The sequence below is a fragment of the Trichomycterus rosablanca genome, chromosome 3 (genome assembly GCF_030014385.1).
Source record: "Trichomycterus rosablanca isolate fTriRos1 chromosome 3, fTriRos1.hap1, whole genome shotgun sequence".
NCBI classification, from domain to species: Eukaryota; Metazoa; Chordata; class Actinopteri; order Siluriformes; family Trichomycteridae; genus Trichomycterus; species Trichomycterus rosablanca.
The window spans coordinates 27,527,028-27,546,186 of NC_085990.1; the positions used below are offsets into that span (position 1 = coordinate 27,527,028).

Below are 19,159 nucleotides of genomic sequence, written 5' to 3' on the forward strand. Positions count from 1 at the left end.
CAGAATTTATAACAAACCATGCTAAACCTCAAAGTAGATAAGCTACACCAGCACAAGATTACACAAGGTTTTACCCCTGCTAGACAAGAACATGCTGTTCACGCCAAATTCTGACCCTATAATCTTTGTCACAGCGTGATCACATCAGACCAACAGATCCATCAGACCAAGCAATGTTTTTTATTATTTTATTTTTGCCTGGAATGTCTATTCCTGATGTGGCGTTTTTTTGCAGTAGCATATCTGTGGTGTTCTAACCTGCTTTCCTGCCCATCACTGATCTGTAGGGTTGTTCTAAATTCAGATTCTGTATATGGCATGTTATGTGCCCTGTTTTCATAGAAAGAATGGGGCGGCACAGTGGCTAAGTGGGTAGCACTGTCGCCTCATAGCAAGAAGGTCCTGGGTTCGATCCTCAGGTAGGGTGGTCTGAGTCCTTTCTGTGTGGAGTTTGCATGTTCTCCACGTGTCTGCGTGGGTTTACTCCGGGTGCTCCGGGTTTTCTTCCACAGTCCAAAGACATGCAAGTGAAGTGAATTGGAGATACAAAATTGTCCAGGACTGTGTTCGATATAACCTTGTGTGAACTGAAGAACCTTGTGTAATGAGTAACTACTGTTTCCTGTCATTAATGTAACCAAAGTGTAAAACATGACGTTAAAATTCTAATAAACAAACAAACATAGAAAGAATGCCTTCATAAGAACTTCATCAGCATTCATCAGGAAAGCGCTGATGAATACAATGCATCTAAGACTATGTTCACCAGGTTTCAACTACATTAAAATACGTATCTTCACCCCACACCCTGCCGGTTCGAATCTCGGTTGAAATAATTATGAGATTAAAGTCGAAATTATTTTGAGATTAAAGTCTAAATATTTATGAGATTAAAGTTGAAATAATTATGAGATTAAAGTCGAAATAATTATGAGAATAAAGTCGAAATTATTTTGAGATTAAAGTCGAAATTATTTTGAGATTAAAGTCGAAATAATTATGAGAATAAAGTCGAAATTATTTTGAGATTAAAGTCGAAATAATTATGAGATTAAAGTCGAAATAATTATTAGAATAAAGTTGAGATAATTATGAGATTAAAGTCAAAATAATTATTAGAATAAACTTGAAATAATTATGAGAATAAAGTCGAAATAATTATGAGAATAAAGTCGAAATTATTTTGAGATTAAAGTTGAAATAATTTTAAGATTAAAGTCGAAATAATTATTAGAATAAAGTTGAAATAATTATGAGAATAAAGTCGAAATAATTATGAGAATAAAGTCGAAATAATTATGAGAATAAAGTCGAAATAATTATGAGAATAAAGTCAAAATGATTGGGAATAAAGTCGAAATTATTTTGAGAATAAAGTTGAAATAATTATGAAGATAAAGTCGAAATAGTTTCGAGATTAAAGTCAAAATTATTTCGAGATTAAAGTCGAAATTATTTCGAGATTAAAGTCGAAATTATTTCGAGATTAAAGTCGAAATGATTGAGAATAAAGTCGAAATTATTTTGAGATTAAAGTCGAAATGATTATGAGAATAAAGTCGAAATGATTGAGAATAAAGTCGAAATTATTTTGAGATTAAAGTCGAAATAATTATGAGAATAAAGTCTGTCATGGCCAAAGAGTGTGCAGCCGTCGTAGGCTTGTCAGATCAGAGAAGCACGGGTCTCAGTACCTGGATCAGCACGCAAGTGCTGAGGGCAGCCTTCAATGCACGTTACTGTGGTCATGCAATAACCCGCTTCTATCCACATGACATGATGACTAAACCTGTCAATGCAACCATTTATAGCGATGCCATACGGCTTTAGTTTATCGTACGAGTCCATAAGGCTCGGCTGAAGTACTGGCGACGACGCAGACGCCGACTTTAATCTCGAAATCGAAACTTAAATAAAAGTGGCCCTAATACGCCGTCGATGTATTACATTAATGTAAACAATACTATATTTTGTCTGTTTATTTATGGAAAATTGTTCCATGTAGGTGCACACTACTTCAAATGGTCGCTGTGTTACCATTTCTTAAACAGTCTGTCTAAAATGACCACAACGACCATTCCTACTTTGTATCATATCACTAAATGGACAAGTTGAGATAGCAGTCGATTCTAAAACCACACTTTACAATAATATTCAATAGGGGTGTCTGTGTCTTATTAAAATGTGTGTTTATATGTGCGTCTCTGTGTGAGATTGAAGCCTTTATCACTTAATCACTTTCTGTTTCTGCTGAATTTACTGCACTTTGTAGTCTGATGTTTTTTTCCCCAAATAAACCGACACATTGTTTTCCAGCCCATGAGAATAGTTTTGAAAAGCTCTTCAGATTATCCAACTGCCTGTACCAATTTACCAATTACTTTGCTTTGTGTGAACAGAATTTGCTGTGCCGAGCACATCTTTTCTCCGATGTATTTGTGTAATCAAATTTAGCTTAATGGATGATTCCAAGAAAAACAGTGCTGTGCCCTGAGGAGAAGTACAGAAACACACTGGCTGTGTACAGAGTTCTAAACAACACATCTTATATTTTTTTAAGGCACGAAGCGACGTGATTGGCGTAAACAACCCTCTGTCCTATCCACCCGCTCACGACTGTATTTTTAGAAGCAGCTTCAAAGCGTAGACCTGCTCATTAAAGAGATCATACTCGTATATACAACAGTGACTGTACCCATCCCCCATGGTTCATTACCAACGACTGCCTTCACACTACAGGTACAAACAGCTCATATCTGATTCTTCAGCTCGCTGTGACCTAGATTCTCAATTGATATTGAAATTTTCAGTCGATATAGGTCAGTTTTATATGTTGTGCTGTTCTCTGTCTACCTGATTTGTCACGGTATGACCTATTTCATGCTTTGTCATTTCATTTTCATTTCTTTCAGCCGCTTTATACTGCTCAAGGTCGCTCCACATCTAGTTTCAGACAATCACTGGGCTCAAGGCAGGAATACCCTGGACAGGGCACCAATCTATCTCAGGGCTTCAGCCATCAAACCCCCCACCTCCACAAAAAAACATAGCCAGTTGTCTCTGTGTAGACACTCGGCTGATTGAGATTTAAACCTTGGATCTCAGCGTTGGTGGGCTAGCGCAGTACACCAATGCACCATGATTTGTCGTATTGGAGCAAATAAGTCTATAGAAAAATTTAAATAGCTATTTTATTTATGCATGTTTCTCTCCCAGTTTAGCATAGCCAATGACTCTTCCACTGCTGGGGACCCTGATCGAGTCAGAGGAGTGTTTACACTGATCAGCCATAACATTAAAACCACCTCCTTGTTTCTACACTCAGGGTCCATTTTATCAGCTCCACTTACCACATAGAAGCACTTTGAAGTTCTGCAATTACTGACTGTGGTCCATCTGTTTCTCTGCATGCTTTGTTTGCCTCCTTTAATGCTGTTCTTCAGTGGTCAGGACTCTCCCAGGACCACTACGGAGCAGGTATTATTTGGGGGGTGGATCATTCTCAGCACTGCAGTGACACTGACATGGTGGTGGTGTGTTAGTGTGTGTTATGCTGGTATAAGTGGATCAGACAGCAACGCTGCTGGAGTTTTTAAATACCATGTCCACTCACTGTCCACTCTATTAGACACTCATACCTAGTTGGTCCACCTTGTAGATGTAAAGTCAGAGACGATCGCTCATCTATTGCTGCTGTTTGAGTTGGTCTTCTAGACCTTCATCAGTGGTCACAGGACGCTGCCCACGGGGCGCTGTTGGCTGGATATATTTTTGGTTGGTGGACTATTCTCAGTCCAGCAGTGACAGTGAGGTGTTTAAAAACTCCACTCATACCAGCACAACACACACTAACACACCACCACCATTTCAGTGTCACTGCAGTGCTGAGAATGATCCACCACCTAAATAATACCTGCTCTGTGGTGGTCCTGTTTGGGTTCTGACCATAGAAGAACAGGGTGAAAGCAGGCTAAAACAGTATGCAGAGAAATAGATGGACTACAGTCAGTAATTCAGTAATTCAGACAGAATGCAGTCAGTTTAAAAAAAAAAAAAAAAAAAAAAAAAAAAAAAAAAAAAGGCACTTTGGTTCTAACAGGTTTTAGCAAAGTTGTGTTCTTCGACTGTTGTCTATCTAAACTTAAGGAATGAAATGTTCACTATGGAAGCACTTCTGTAAGTCGCTCTGGATAAGAGCATCTGCTAAATGCTGAAAATGTTAATGTAAATGTAATTGTAGAACTTGTGCTCCTATATGGTAAGTGGAGCTGATAAAATGGACAGTGAGAGTAGAAACAAGGAGGTGGTTTTAATGTTATGGCTGATCAGTGTATATAATAAATTAATGCATGAAATAAATTGTCAGTGGCCAAAATACTTAGGAGACCTGAATTTTCATTAATTCATCAGTTGATTTATCCTGGACAGGGTCACAGCAGGAAACACTGATTCGTTTATTTACTCCTGGTTCTGGGAGGCTAAAGTAATTAGTCACAAAACTGCTGGTCGATAGTTTATGCATAAATGAGTTAAAGACCTCATTTTACTTTCAAAATATGATCTTGGTTTATCTACATTTAACTTTATTTAAGCCTTAGCTATAATCACCAGTTCATGGCTAAATTGGTAACTGTAGACTCGGGCCATTTACATCATACTGTACAGTCACAAAACTGTTTGATCTAGTAATTCCAGTAAAGTCCATTTAAAGCATGACAGAACCAGAATTATGCCAGCACAGTATAAAAAGTATGAGTGAGATTTTTTAAGAATTTTTGTGGAGATACATTTTACTTACACATGCAAGTAAGAGAGCACAACAGAACAAATGTTTACTTTTAATAGTGCAGGAATTAATTACTATGGTAAAACACTTTGTTAACGTGTTCAGTGGATCTGACATTCATTCAGCTTCTATTTGTTTTAGGTAAATATGTCCCAATATTTCTGTGTACCTTTTCTGTGTACCTTGGCTGTATCAAAGTAATGAGTACTGGCTGATACAGATACAAATACAGAAATCCTCAGTCTACACTCTTCAGGGAGGGTTTACAAACAGCTATATATGCATTAGGGATGTTAATGATTAACCAGTTATGCCTAGTTCACACTACACGATTTTTGCCCTGAGTTCGGAAGCAACTCTGCGTTTGCTCGGGGATCGAAAATCGGCTCTCGATTGCTTTGTGTTAACAGTTCAAGACTTGATCCAAGCAGCTTATAAGAAAATAGAAAAATATCTAGCATGTTAAATATCTGGACCCGTCGGCGACACATAATCATGTAGTGTGAAGGGCGTTGCGAGCAGGTTGCAGTGAGTGCTATGTGAGTGCTATGTGGAACTACAGCCAATGAGAACGCAGGATACGAGGTGAGGGGAAACCCGGGGGAGGAGTAGTAAAAACGTGGGACAGGGGCATAATATGGTTTCTATCAGAATGCATCGGCACACACAAGTTTTACAGTATTTGTGATCTTATCGAACCATAATACCAACACTGCATTGCAAAAATATTTATTAACCTCCAACTCACTACAGAACAGACAATCCCTGCTGGTCACGTAGCCAAATCCACTCGAATTCATTTATTTTCCCTACTTGCTGTAACGCTGCACATCAACGCACAAACGACTTTGATTGCTTGCTACTTGTTGACGTGCATTTTTGGACGTGGTATCATTAAACCTCTCGTCACTTCTCGCGTGTGTTTTCGTGACAAAACGTAGTTTGGGAGACCAGATCTGAGATTCCTCCTGATGGTAGATTGTGTAGTGTGCAACCCCCTATCGCTGATCAGTCATGTAGTGTGAAATCCACAATGACTTAAAAGACTCTCGATTACAAGAGACCCAGTTGTGTAGTGCGAACTGTACAGCGATCTGAACAACTGGAACGTTGTGTAGTGTGAACTGTACAGCGATCTGAACATCTGGAAAGTTGTGTAGTGTGAACTTGGCATTAATTGATAACCGTCAGAGCTGTCACCGTCACCGTCACCGTGCTGTCAGTTATAAATGTCATTTAAATAATTTTTTTAACAGCTGACACTTGATTTTAGTTGAGAGAGCAGTTACAGTCTGTACAGAGAAAGAGCTCAGATTTGAAACGCTTCGACCCACCAACAGTGCTTAGCACCAGCTCTGCTTCCAGCCACATTTTGAAATTTCAATCCAAACAGGAATTTTTAAAGCACTTATATTATTTAAATTCTGAACGACAGAGCTGTCAGGCTTTAAAATCCCAAACCTGAAGCTGTTTGGTGTGAGTATGGAGTGAAACTGTGTTAAACTCTCCACATATGGATCTGTGTGTAATGATGTGGAGATTTTGCATCATGCTCCAGTATAAAGGTAGAATTGTGATAATCATCTTAAAATAAGCACATTAATGTTGTCTGGAAGAGCTTTAAAACAGCCATTTCATTTCTATATTTATTTTAAGAGCGTTTTTACTTTACTTTACTTTATAATATATTCTTAATACATATAGACAATCTGAGCAACTGTAACATCTGAAATTTCCCCTCGGGGATCAATAAAGTATTCTGATTCTGATTCTGATTCTGATTCATTATGAGTAGCGTGTTTAGTTAGCTCTTAAAATGAACTGTCCATGGTGACCATCGAGATTAAATCACAATGCAATTTAATAGATGACCTGTTGGTGCTACTTGGGGGATTGTTTTGCTGGGGTTAGAAAAGTAATGTTATAATTTTACACATACACCGACAAAGCATAACATTATGATCACTGACAGGTGAAGTGAATAACACTGATTATCTCTTCATCATGGCACCTGTTAGTGGGTGGGATATATAAGGCAGCAAGTGAACATTTTATCCTCAAAGTTGATGTGTTAGAAGCAGGAAAAATGCGTGAGGATTTGAGCGAGTTTGACAAGGGCCAAATTGTGATGGCTAGACGACTGGCTCAGAGCATCTCCAAAACTGCAGCTCTTGTGGGGTGTTCCCGGTCTGCAGTGGTCAGTATCTATCAAAAGTGGTCCAAGGAAGGAACAGTGGTAAACCGGCGACAGGGTCATGGGCGGCCAAGGCTCATTGATGCACGTGGGGAGCTATGGGAAGAAGGCAGTGTGATGCTTTGGGCAATGTTCTGCTGGAAAACCTTGGGTCCTGCCATCCATGTGGATGTTACTTTGACACGTACCACCTACCTAAGCATTGTTGCAGACCATGTACACCCTTTCATGGAAACGGTATTCCCTGTTGACTGTGGGCTCTTTCAGCAGGATAATGAGCCCTGTCACAAAGCAAAAATTGTTCAGGAATGGTTTGAGGAGCACAACAACGAGTTTGAGGTGTTGACTTGGCCTCCAAATTCCCCAGATCTCAATTCAGTGGAGCATCTGTGGGATGTGCTGGAGAAACAAGTCCGATCCATGGAGGCCCCGCCTCACAACTTACAGGAGTTAAAGGATCTGCTTTTAACATCTTGGTGCCAGAAAGCACATCATACCTTTAGGGGTCTAGTGGAGTCCATGCCTCGAGTCTGGGCTGTTTTGCCAGGAAGGTGGTCATAATGTTATGTCTAATTGGTGTATATTCAATCAGTTTTATGTTTCAAAGCCTAAACTGAAAACACTCCATTTTGGAATTTTTTGCCAATATTAACCCATATAGTGATAATCAGAACCGTGTATATATATTAATATTGGGTTTAGGTCATTTGTGGGTAGCAAATACCTCTCCCGATGAGTCCAGTTACCTGGAGAGGGTGCTCACTGTCCATCCACTTTCTCTCTGAAAAAATAAAAATGCCTTTTTTTGCTTCAATTATTTTGTGTTTTACTGCGGTCAATAAAACATGCAGAGCTCAACTAATGACCACTTTAGTTTGCATGGTAACCGGTAGAGCACCTGTAAGCCTGTACTTATTAGGTTTAAGCAAATGAGCTTTGAAATTGTAGGCATGATGATTGTGAGGGATCTGGTGTTAGCATATGTAGGTTGAGAAAATTCATAATGGTTTATGAATGCCTGAGGGTGTTTTTTATACTTGTCCTGAATACTTAATTCTAGACCTTAGATTAATTTGGGGACTTTATTCATCAATGCAGGCTTGTTCTCTCGAGAATAAATTCTTTCTTTAATGCGTCTTAATAGTGGATATGGGGTAAGAGTAATAAAAAGCAATATTATATGCCTTATCGTTTGTGAAGTATTTAATTATTGGATCTTTGTTTACTTGCCATTAATGAATGGTGCAGGTAAATTTTTTATAGTTTCTCACTTGGATGTAAAAATAATTCAGTGTATGTTGTCACATTTGAATAACGATTTATACACCGATCAGGCATGACATTATGACCGCCACCTTGTTTTTACACTCACTGTCCATTCTATCAGCTCCACTTACCATATAGAAGCATTTTGTAGTTCTTCAATTAATGACTGTAGTCCATCTGTTTCTCTACATACCTTTTTGGCCTGCTTTTACCCTGTTCTTCAATGGTCAGGACCACCACAGAGCAGGTATTATTTAGATGGTGGATCATTCTCAACGTGTGTGTTGTGCTGGTATGAGTGGATAAGACACAGCAGCACTACGGGAGTTTTTAAACACCTCACTGTCACTGCTGGACTGAGAATAGTCCACCAACCAAAAATATATCCAGCCAACAGCGCTCCTTGGGCAGCGTCCTGTGACCACTGATGAAGGTCTAGAAGATGACCAACTCAAACAGCAGCAATAGATGAGAGATCGTCTCTGACTTTACATCTACAAGGTGGACCAACTAGGTAGGAGTGTCTAATAGTGGACAGTGAGTGGACACGGTATTTAAAAACTCCAGCAGCGCTGCTGTGTCTGATCCACTCATACCAGCACAACACACACTAACACACCACCACCATGTCATTGTCACTGCAGTGCTGAGAATGATCCACCACCTAAATAATACCTGCTCTGTAGTGGTCCTGTGGGGGTCCTAATCATTGAAGAACAGGGTGAAAGCAGGCTAAAAAAGTATGTAAAGAAATAGTTGGACTACAGTCAGTAATTGTAGAACTACAAAGTGTTTCTATATGGTAAGTGGAGCTGATAAAATGCATAGTGTGTGTAGAAACAAGGAGGTGGTTTTAATGTTATGGCCGATCGGTGTATATCGAGTGGCTATTCCTCTTCATCTGCAGTCCACAGTGTTTTATTTCCAGTGGTTATGAAACTTGAAATAGGAAGCCAGTTGTTTGTACCTGTCAATGGGGGGTGATATTATGAGATTTTTTTACTTTTCAAACTAAAGCAATTCATTTTTCATCCACAGGAGGCATATTTGATTAGTCTTGCTAAACATATACACACACGCATATCTTATGTTATCCAGCTTAGTCTGTAAAAAGCATTGTTGGCTAGCAAAACTTTAAAATAGGGCAACAGTGAAGATAAATCAATGACACAAACAATGACTGCGTTGTTTCAGCTGAGGACTCCACTAGCGAGGCCATCCATTCTGATGCTGATAAGCCATCTACATCAATAGTTTAGGCTGTCTGTCAAAGCAGAGTATCCTGAACTGGCGAACTTAGCAATTGATGTACTTTTGCCTTTTGCCTCTACTGGTAGCAGATATTATTATAATTAAATGCCATCAAGTTGATTCCTGGTGACCTGGTATATGGATAGTGTTTCTCCAGACTATTCTGTCTACTGTTTGGGTCTTCTGGCTTCTTAATGGCTCATTTATTGTTTCACTAATTGTATTCATCCATTTTGTTGCTGGCCGTCCCTTTCTTCTTTTATTTCCCAACTCTTCCAGGCATAACTGTCTTTTCCAATTAGTTGGTTCTTCTGATAATGTGTCCAAAATAGGAAAGCTTCAGTTAATGTCTGGTCTGCACACCAGTTTGTTCAAACCACTGTTTTCTGGTATACATCAATATCAAAAATAGATATGGAAAGGCGTGTGGTCCAGAAAAGTGTTTCACACACAAAATGTACTGATTCTGGTTTGGAAGTACAAGTGGAAGTGGAAAGAACCTGTATTAGATGTCCTTTATTGGCTCTCTGCCTGTATCAGTTTGATTCTACATAGTTAAAATGTTTGTACAGTGGTACCTTTTTTTTTCCCCCCAATTTTTCTCCCCTATTCTAGTTGTGTCCTCTACACTGGTTCGACCCTTCACCACTGACTGAGGACGCCTCTCAACTGACTTGCGCCCCCTCCGGTACGCAATCAGTACAGACTGCATTTTTCACCTGCACTAGTTGAGTTCATACACTAATGGACGCTGTGTACGGAGGGTCACACCCCCATCAGCATTATTCTTCAGCCCTGTGCAGGCGCCATCAGTCAGCCATTCGACTCTCTACCCTCTAACCCTGAACAACAGTCAATCGTTGTTCATGCTGCCGCCCAACCCAGTCGGAGAGGTAGAGTCAGGATTTGATGCGATGCATTCAGAACCCCAACTCTGGTGCACTAGCGTACTTTACCGCTGCACCACCTGAGCGGCCTGTACAGTGGTACCTTGAAACTTGGCGTCAATTGGTGCTGGGACTGGTGTCGAGTTTGAAATGTGTTGAGTTTCAAGGTATTTTTTTCCCATAAGGATGTATGGGAAACCTGTTAATGCATTCCATGGCTCTGTGGAACTGCATATATTTTAGGCTAATGTAAAATAATGGGGTTGTTTTTGACACTTATAATATAAAATATAAAATAAAACACTGAAATACAATTAAAAACAGTTACATACAGTCCAAACAGTTACATGTTTCCTTCTTAATCGTGGAGATATTTGATCTTGGAATATTATATTCCTTAGCGAGTGGCTGAGTATGAGCTGGCTGTGCCGTTATTTCCTATTGAGTGAGGCGGTGCACAAAACTTAACATGACATTGTACTAAAACAACGAGTGTGGAAGTTCATTAATGGAGAGAACTTATGAGCAGTAATAATTAGGAGAAGTTTTGTGTTTCTGTGTCGTGTTAACAAATCACATTAAGCTATTTTTGTAATGATAAGTGTTTTAGACTCTCTCGGAAAAGCTGAATCTTAAAAATTTTCAGCACCCCGAGCTATAACACAAGTTTAAAAGTGAAACAGGATGAAAATCCAGCTAAACACGGGTACATGTAGATGCTTCAGAGTGGATTTGACGGTTATTACACACAAATGCAGATTCGTCTCATATTCACACTTTGATGATGTTTCATCGCCCAAGCTGAGCGCTGAACAAAGCGACATCGAGAAATGTCGAGTTTAAGGGTAAAAATATCTCGAAGAAGAGCGCAGAGTTTCAAAGATTTTGAGTATAGGGGACGTCGAGTTACAAGGTACCACAGTATTTGGATTATGAATAGGACTTTTTTTTAATGGCTAATGACCTCAGAGTGAGAAACTTCTTGTGCAGGTCAGATTAAAGGTTAAACTGTGTTAGACTGTCTGGAGCTGAAAATAATCAGACCCAGTTTGCTGGGGATACAGTATTTTCCATGTTGAGGCAATAGCTCTTCTATGCTCTGCACTGCTATAGTCACTACTGCTGTAAATAAAATGTCTTTCTAAGGGATGCTTGCTAGCCAGGTTTATTAATAGCTGGAAGGTTGCTGTCACTCTTGCATTCCCTACTCGCTCCTTTGCTTTTTTTCTTTACTAATTTGTTTAACTTTTCTCAGGGGTAGAAATAAGCCAGAGCTACCTCGTTTAAAATGTGTACCAGCTTAATGGCCTGGCAGAAATCCAGCTTGTTTGGTCTAAAATGGCAAAAAAATATCTTAGCTATGCTATATTCTATACTAAAGATGTTTCTGTAGGTCTGGAGCAGTGGGAGGGCATCCTCTTATAGTGTGTAATAGATGACAGGCATGTTATCTGGCTAGGCCTTGCAAAAGCCCAACTTGGCATGAGTTACCTTCTTCAGTTCAGGTAAACTAAGCTGTCTATTGGCTGTAAGACAACACCATGTGTTGTTTGCCAACAGTATACCCTAAATGGCCCTTTACCATCAATGCCGATTGAGTACTAATTGGAAATTGGCATGTTTCCTGTCCATTGTGCTTTCTCTTACACTAAGCAGACTGTTTAACGTTGGGCTAATGAGCATTGTTGGCTAATTTAGACAAGTTTTTGTGATGTGTCCTGCACAATTGCTACAGGTTGGGCCGTGTTGGGTCTTCATGCTTTGAGTTGGGTGTTCATGCTTTTTTTGATGACAAACAGCCTATCAAGGTGAACTTGGCAAGCATGATGCAAAATATCAAAATCATTTTTGCCATCAAGTAACGTGGGCAGTTGTAGCCTAGTGGTTAAGGTACTGGACTAGTAATCAGAAGCTTGCCGGTTCAAGCCCCACCACTGCCAGGTTTGCAACTGTTGGGCCCTTGAGCAAGACCCTTAACCCTCAATTGCTTAGATTGTATACTGTCACAACTGTAAGTCGCTTTGGATGAAAGCGTCTGCTAAATGCAGAAAATGTGACTGTAAATGTAACATTACACACAGACCAATATGTGCAGAGTTTAAGCAGTTAGTTTTCAGATGTTTCCAGATGTTACAAATGAATGTAAATATCACATCTTTACTTGAGAAGTTTTTTGACTTAGTTACTGAGGACATGAAACCAGGGCACAACTGTGCATTTCAACTTCCTATTTGCTATATCTACAGTGCCTTGCAAAAGTATTCAGCCCCCTTGAACTTTTCAACCTTTTGCCACATTTCAGGCTTTAAACATAAAGATATGAAATTGTAATTTTTTTGTGAAGAATCAATAACAAGTGGGACACAATCGTGAAGTAGAACGAAATTTATTGGATATTTTAAACTTTTTTTAGAAATAAAAACCTGAAAAGTGGGGCGTGCAATATTATTCAGCCCCTTTACTTTCAGTGCAGCAAACTCACTCCAGAAGTTCAGTGAAGATCTCTGAATGATCCAATGTTGACCTAAATGACTGATGGTGATAAATAGAATCCACCTGTGTGTAATCAAGTCTCCGTATAAATGCACCTGCTCTGTGATAGTCTCAGAGTTCTGTTTAAAGCGCAGAGAGCATCATGAAGACCAAGGAACACACCAGGCAGGTCCGAGATACTGTTGTGAAGAAGTTTAAAGCCGAATTTGGATACAAAAAGATTTCCCAAGCTTTAAACATCTCAAGGAGCACTGTGCAAGCGATCATATTGAAATGAAGGGAGTATCAGACCACTGCAAATCTACCAAGACCCGGCCGTCCCTCTAAACTTTCAGCTCAAACAAGGAGAAGACTGATCAGAGATGCAGCCAAGAGGCCCATGATCACTCTGAATGAACTGCAGAGATCTACAGCTGAGGTGGGAGACTCTGTCCATAGGACAACAATCAGACACTGCACTGCACAAATCTGGCCTTTATGAAAGAGTGGCAAGAAGAAAGCCATTTCTCAAAGATATCCATAAAAAGTCACCTGGGAGACACACCAAACATGTGGAAGAAGGTGCTCTGGTCAGATGAAACCAAAATCGAACTTTTTGGCCACAATGCAAAACGTTATGTTTGGCGTAAAAGCAACACAGCTCATCACCCTGAACACACCATCCCCACTGTCAAACATGGTGGTAGCAGCATCATGGTTTGGGCCTGCTTTTCCTTAGCAGGGACAGGGAAGATGGTTAAAATTGATGGGAAGATGGATGGAGCCAAATACAGGACCATTCTGGAAGAAAACCTGTTGCAGTCTGCAAAAGACCTGAGACTGGGACGGAGATTTATCTTCCAACAAGACAATGATCCAAAACATAAAGCAAAATCTACAATGGAATGGTTCACAAATAAACTTATCCAGGTGTTAAAATGGCCAAGTCAAAGTCCAGACCTGAATCCCATCGAGAATCTGTGGAAAGAGCTGAAAACTGCTGTTCACAAACGCTCTCCATCCAACCTCACTGAGCTCGAGCTGTTTTGCAAGGAAGAATGGGCAAAAATTTCAGTATCTCGATGTGCAAAACTAATAGAGACATACCCCAAGCGACTTGCAGCTGTAATCGCAGCAAAAGGTGGCGCTACAAAGTATTAACGCAAGGGGGCTGAATAATATTGCACGCCCCACTTTTCAGTTTTTTATTTCTAAAAAAAGTTTCAAATATCCAATAAATTTCGTTCCACTTCACGATTGTGTCCCGCTTGTTGTTGATTCTTCACAAAAAATTACAATTTCATATCTTTATGTTTAAAGCCTGAAATGTGGCAAAAGGTTGAAAAGTTCAAGGGGGCTGAATACTTTTGCAAGGCACTGTAGGTATGGACAAGCAAACTGGATTTATTCTGGCTGTGTCTCAAATAACTAACTACAACTGCAAGTTGAAAAATACAAAATAATAAAAAAAAACAGTTTCTTACATTTACTTTGACTTTTATTTCACTGCAGACAGGATGAACCTGATATATTTCATGTTTTGTCTGGACAACTGCATTTAATTTATTAATAAACATTCATTCCTGTATTTCCGGCCTGCAACAAATTCCAAAAAAGTTGGGACAGTAAAGCGTTTACCACTTTGTAATGTTGCCATTCCTTTTTACCTTGCTTTTGGCACCGAGGATACCAAGTGATTTAGTGTTTCAGCTTTTATTTTGTCCCGTCCTTCCTGCAAACACGTCTTAAGATGTACAACAGTACGGGGTCGTCGTTCTCGCATTTTTCATTTCAAAATTCTCCACAATTTCTCTATTGGAGACAGGTCAGGACTGCAGGCAGGCCAGTCCAGTACCCGTACCCTCTTCCGTACCCAGCCATGCCTTTGTAATGTGTGCAGATGTTGAAAAATCCATGGACGTCCCTGGAAAAGATGACGTCCTGAAGGCAGCATATGTTGTTCTAAGATCTCAATGTACTTTTTTTTGCATTAATGCTGCCATTAAAGAAGAGTAAATGACGTTTGCCCAGGGCATTGACACAGCCCCATACCATGACAGACCCTGGCTTTCGGACTTGTTGCTTATAACAGTCAGGATGGTCCAGTATGGCTGGTCACCTGTTGACATCACCTGTTTGGAATCACATCATTATTTAGTTTTTTGACCTCATTACTATCCCTAAATTGCCACAGTCCCAACTTTTTTTGGAATGTGTTGCAGGCCTGAAATGCAGGAATGGAGGTATATTAATAAATGAAATAAAGTTGAGCAGATAAAACATGAAATATCTTGGGTTCAAAATGTCTGCAATCAAATAAAAGTCAAAGTAAATGTAAGGAACACTGCATTTTTATTTTATTTGCATTTTCCATACTGTCCAAACTTTTTCTGATTTGGGGTTGTAGTCAGCATCGACCAAATGTTTGTTATGAAAATATGACTACTAGTGTCTCTCAGTGACTGTGACTTGCACTATTTGGAGCTCCACAGTTGAGATAATCGAAAGGCCACTAGTTCAAGCCCAGTTCAATGCCAAGTGGCTACTGTTGACTCTCGAGCAAGCCCTGCTTTAATTGTCTAGTTGATTTAAATAAAAGCGTCTGTTGAATAATGTAAATGTTTGCTTGATGTGCCTTTCCTTTTCCAGTCTCATTCACTGACCCTCTTGCTCTTTGTGTTACAGGATTGTTGGGCTCAATGGTGCGTTCCTACCTGGCCAGGACAAGATGTCCACTGGAATCACGTCACAGTTGTGTATGGGAAGACTGCGCCAACTTCCCCTACCTCTCTGGCTGCTCTAGACCAAAACCCAGCACACAATGAAAGGACTTGAGTGATTTTGTTCCTAAAACCTATTCATTTCACACCCTATCCAAGTCCCAGGCCCCACCATGCTGCGTTTTCTTCCCCTCAAACTGGGCCGAACGTACCGCTGCCTGAAGCTCTTTTTTGTTGTGGGCTTGTTTGTCGTCCTTCTGATGAACACCCACACACTACTCGCATCCTTCCAAAAGAACGAGTTGACTGACCGCCGCTTTATTCACCTCAACAAGTGTCCGGCCTGCTTCGGGACCAGCTGGTGTCGCAAGTTCATGAACGGTCAGGTGTCATTTGAGTCGTGGGGCAGACTGCGCTTTCTTGATGTCTTTAACGTCAAGAACGTCTTCTTCGCCCAGTATGGTGAGCCACGGGAGGGCACGCGCCGCGTTGTCCTCAAGCGACTAGGCTCCAACCAGGAGCTGGCTGACATCGATCAGAAGATCTGCAAACGGGCCACGGGACGTCCTCGCTGCGACCTCATCCAGGCCATGTACAAGACGGAGTTTGCACGGCTCAATGGAGACGTGCGTCTCTTGACCCCGGATGTAGTAGAGGGTTGGTCTGACCTGGTCCATTGCCCCTCACAGAGACTGCTGGACAGAATAGTCAGGAGATATGCTGAGACTAAAGACTCTGGAAGCTTCCTATTAAAAAATCTCAAAGATACAGAGAGGATGCAGCTTCTGATGACTTTGGCATTCAACCCTGAACCCCTAGTGCTGCAGGTAGGTCTGGCTTGTGGTCTTATATTTTGGATTGGGATAGTTGCCACTTGGGAGGGGGTTTGACATAATACAAAAGTTCTTCAAAAAGTTTCTGCACTTTTTAAAACTATTTATTAAGAATTTCATGACCAAAAATGTATATCATGGTATTTTTAAGATTCTGACAGTTTCACAGTATATTACAGTATTTTTCTTTTGTATGACTGGGACTTTATATTAGTCTGTGGCTTTTTCTATTGTCAAAAGCACATGGAATATAAACCATTTTAATTTCATCATATATATATATATATATATAGCCTGCTTTCACCCTGTTCTTCAATGGTCAGGACCACCACAGAGTAGGTATTATTTAGGTGGTGGATCATTCTCAGGACTGCAGTGACACTGACATGGTGTTGGTGTGTTAGTGTGTGTTGTGCTGGCTGGTATTAGTGGATGAGACACAGCAGCGCTGCTGGAGTTTTTAAACACCTCACTGTCACTGTTGGACTGAGAATAGTCCACCAACCAAAAATATCTAGCCAAAAGCGCCCTGTGGGCAGCGTCCTATGACCATTGATGAAGGTCTAAAAGATGACCAACTCAAACAACTTTACATCTACAAGGTGAACCAACTACGTAGGAGTATCTAACAGAGTGGACAGTGAGTATTTAAAAACTCCATCAGCGCTGCTGTGTCTGATCCACTCATACCAGCACAACACACACTAACACACCACCACCATGTCAGTGTCACTGCAGTGCTGAGAATGAGCCATCACCTAAATAATACCTGCTCTGTGGTGGTCCTGATAATTGAAGAACAGGGTGAAAGCAGGCTAAAAAGGTATGCAGAGAAACAGATGGACTACAGTCAGTAATTGTAGAACTACAAAGTGCTTCTATATGGTAAGTGGAGCTGATAAAATTGACAGTAAGTGTAGAAACAAGGAGGTGGTTTTAATGTTATGGCTGATCAGTGTATAATGAAGGTTTTGAGCACTATTAGTTTGCTTGACAGCACAAAATGACACAATTTATGAGGGAATCAGTACGAATGAAACATCTGCAGAATGTAAACAGTTTTTACTGTGCAAACTGCAACGGAGTGAAAACAGAACTTGGATGCCAAAACGTTAACTTGTAGTTAAACTGAAATAGTTTCACCTCATAAAACATACCTGTAATCCAGTGTTTTAATTATTGTTCTGAAACCTTCTTTCTTGCCTGTCTCTAGAGGAATCATGTCCTTGCATAGGTGAATTATTACTGTGTTAGTAAAGTCGCTTCACTGTTTGTTTTTTTGCAACAGCCGTGGCTTGACAAACCGTCCAGTATATAGTCTTTTGGTCTAAAAAAACTGCTGACATTGCTCATTTCTTAGGTATATTCTCACGGTGCATATCTGGTGTCTCTCTTTTCATCCTCCATCTGTTGTGTTTTTGTTATTTAATTATTTCCTTGCCGTTTTGACGAAGCTTTTCTCATCTGTTCAGACTGTTATGCTAAGGCTACTGGATAAATGGCTCCATAGCGTTTTTAGCGGCAAAAAATATTATATGATTTGCTGCCTATTGAAGTTTGTTGTATTAACTGTGCTACGGTATGGCGGTATATGGCAAAATCCATACGGTACGAGGAATCAAAGCCGGTATACTGAATGTCATACCGCCCTGCACTACCATCAGCAAAAAAAATTTCCGTTGAGCGTGTAGCCACTGATGCGCTGCTGCTTTCACATCATCACATGAAAATCTTCTTCCTCTTAAACTTGTCTGAGTGGTCCAAAAAGGTGGAAATCAGATGGCGCTAAAACCGGACTACAAGCTCTCTCTCAGTCTCTCAGACACGACCAATTACTACTCCTCCCGCCATCACCGTTGAAAGTAGAGCATTCCTATGAAACCTTTTGTAAGTAAATTGGGAAAAGCTAAAATAACATAAGCAGGAATGATCTGATTTATAACTGCCTATAGAGAGTAGAAATGTACAGTGTAGTATCACTTACCAAAATCACTGCCTTGCTGTAAAATAAGATTTTTCCTCATTTAATGAAAACTGGTACTGTTCTAATGTTGTTCTCTCGTGAAAGCAAAGTGGCATAAAGCAAACTTTGGTAAAGTGGCCTGTATTGTAATGGTGTGCCTTGCCTCTATAACGGCCTGCTGTAAAACAAATGCTGAATGCTGTTGTTGCCTTTTTGTAAAGCCAAAATTCTCTTTGGATTGCTTTTACTCAGCAAGAACAGGTTTTTCTTTTGTCGGTCTTTTGTAAAAGCCAAGTGTCGTGAAATGATCATCTGAAAAGCGAACAATACCTGTATTGTACTTAGGAATGCACATTTTGCCAGATTTTTTTAACCCATTAACCACTTTAGCGTCAATACTAGGATGAGAACAGCAGTTCAATATAAAGCCAACAGCGTCCTGTGTTTAAAAAGTGTTGACTAGAAATAGGTTTCCTAATGAAGGGGCCAGTAAGATCAAAGAGTATTTAAAAATTCCAACACTGCTGCACCTGCTTTTCATATACCAGCACAACATACTTTACCATGTCAGTGCCATTGCAGTGCTGAGAATGGTCCAAACCTCAAAAGTCATCTGGTCAGTTAGGGGCCTATGTGGATCCCATTCAATTGAGAAACAAGGTTGAAAAAGTTTACTAAGCACCAGATGTTAGTAGTTAGTAGTTGTAGGCCTACAGAGTTGGTGGGCATAGCTTGTTAAATAATTAATTAACGCAGTACCAGAAAGGTGCTCCTGATAAAGTATTTA

The 19,159-nt window shown here is 40.1% G+C and overlaps 1 protein-coding gene across 5 annotated transcripts in view; it reads left to right on the plus strand.

Moving 5' to 3' along the window:
• The window catches only part of dipk2ab (divergent protein kinase domain 2Ab), a 168,771-nt gene that overhangs the window by 18,252 nt on the left and 131,360 nt on the right, over positions 1 to 19,159 (plus strand). For all 5 annotated transcript variants that reach the window (XM_062991139.1, XM_062991136.1, XM_062991137.1 and 2 more), the window contains one exon: positions 15,542 to 16,403. In XM_062991139.1, the coding sequence (XP_062847209.1) occupies positions 15,750 to 16,403 (654 nt within the window). In that variant the 5' untranslated portion in view covers positions 15,542 to 15,749. The remainder of the gene's footprint in view (positions 1 to 15,541; positions 16,404 to 19,159) is intronic.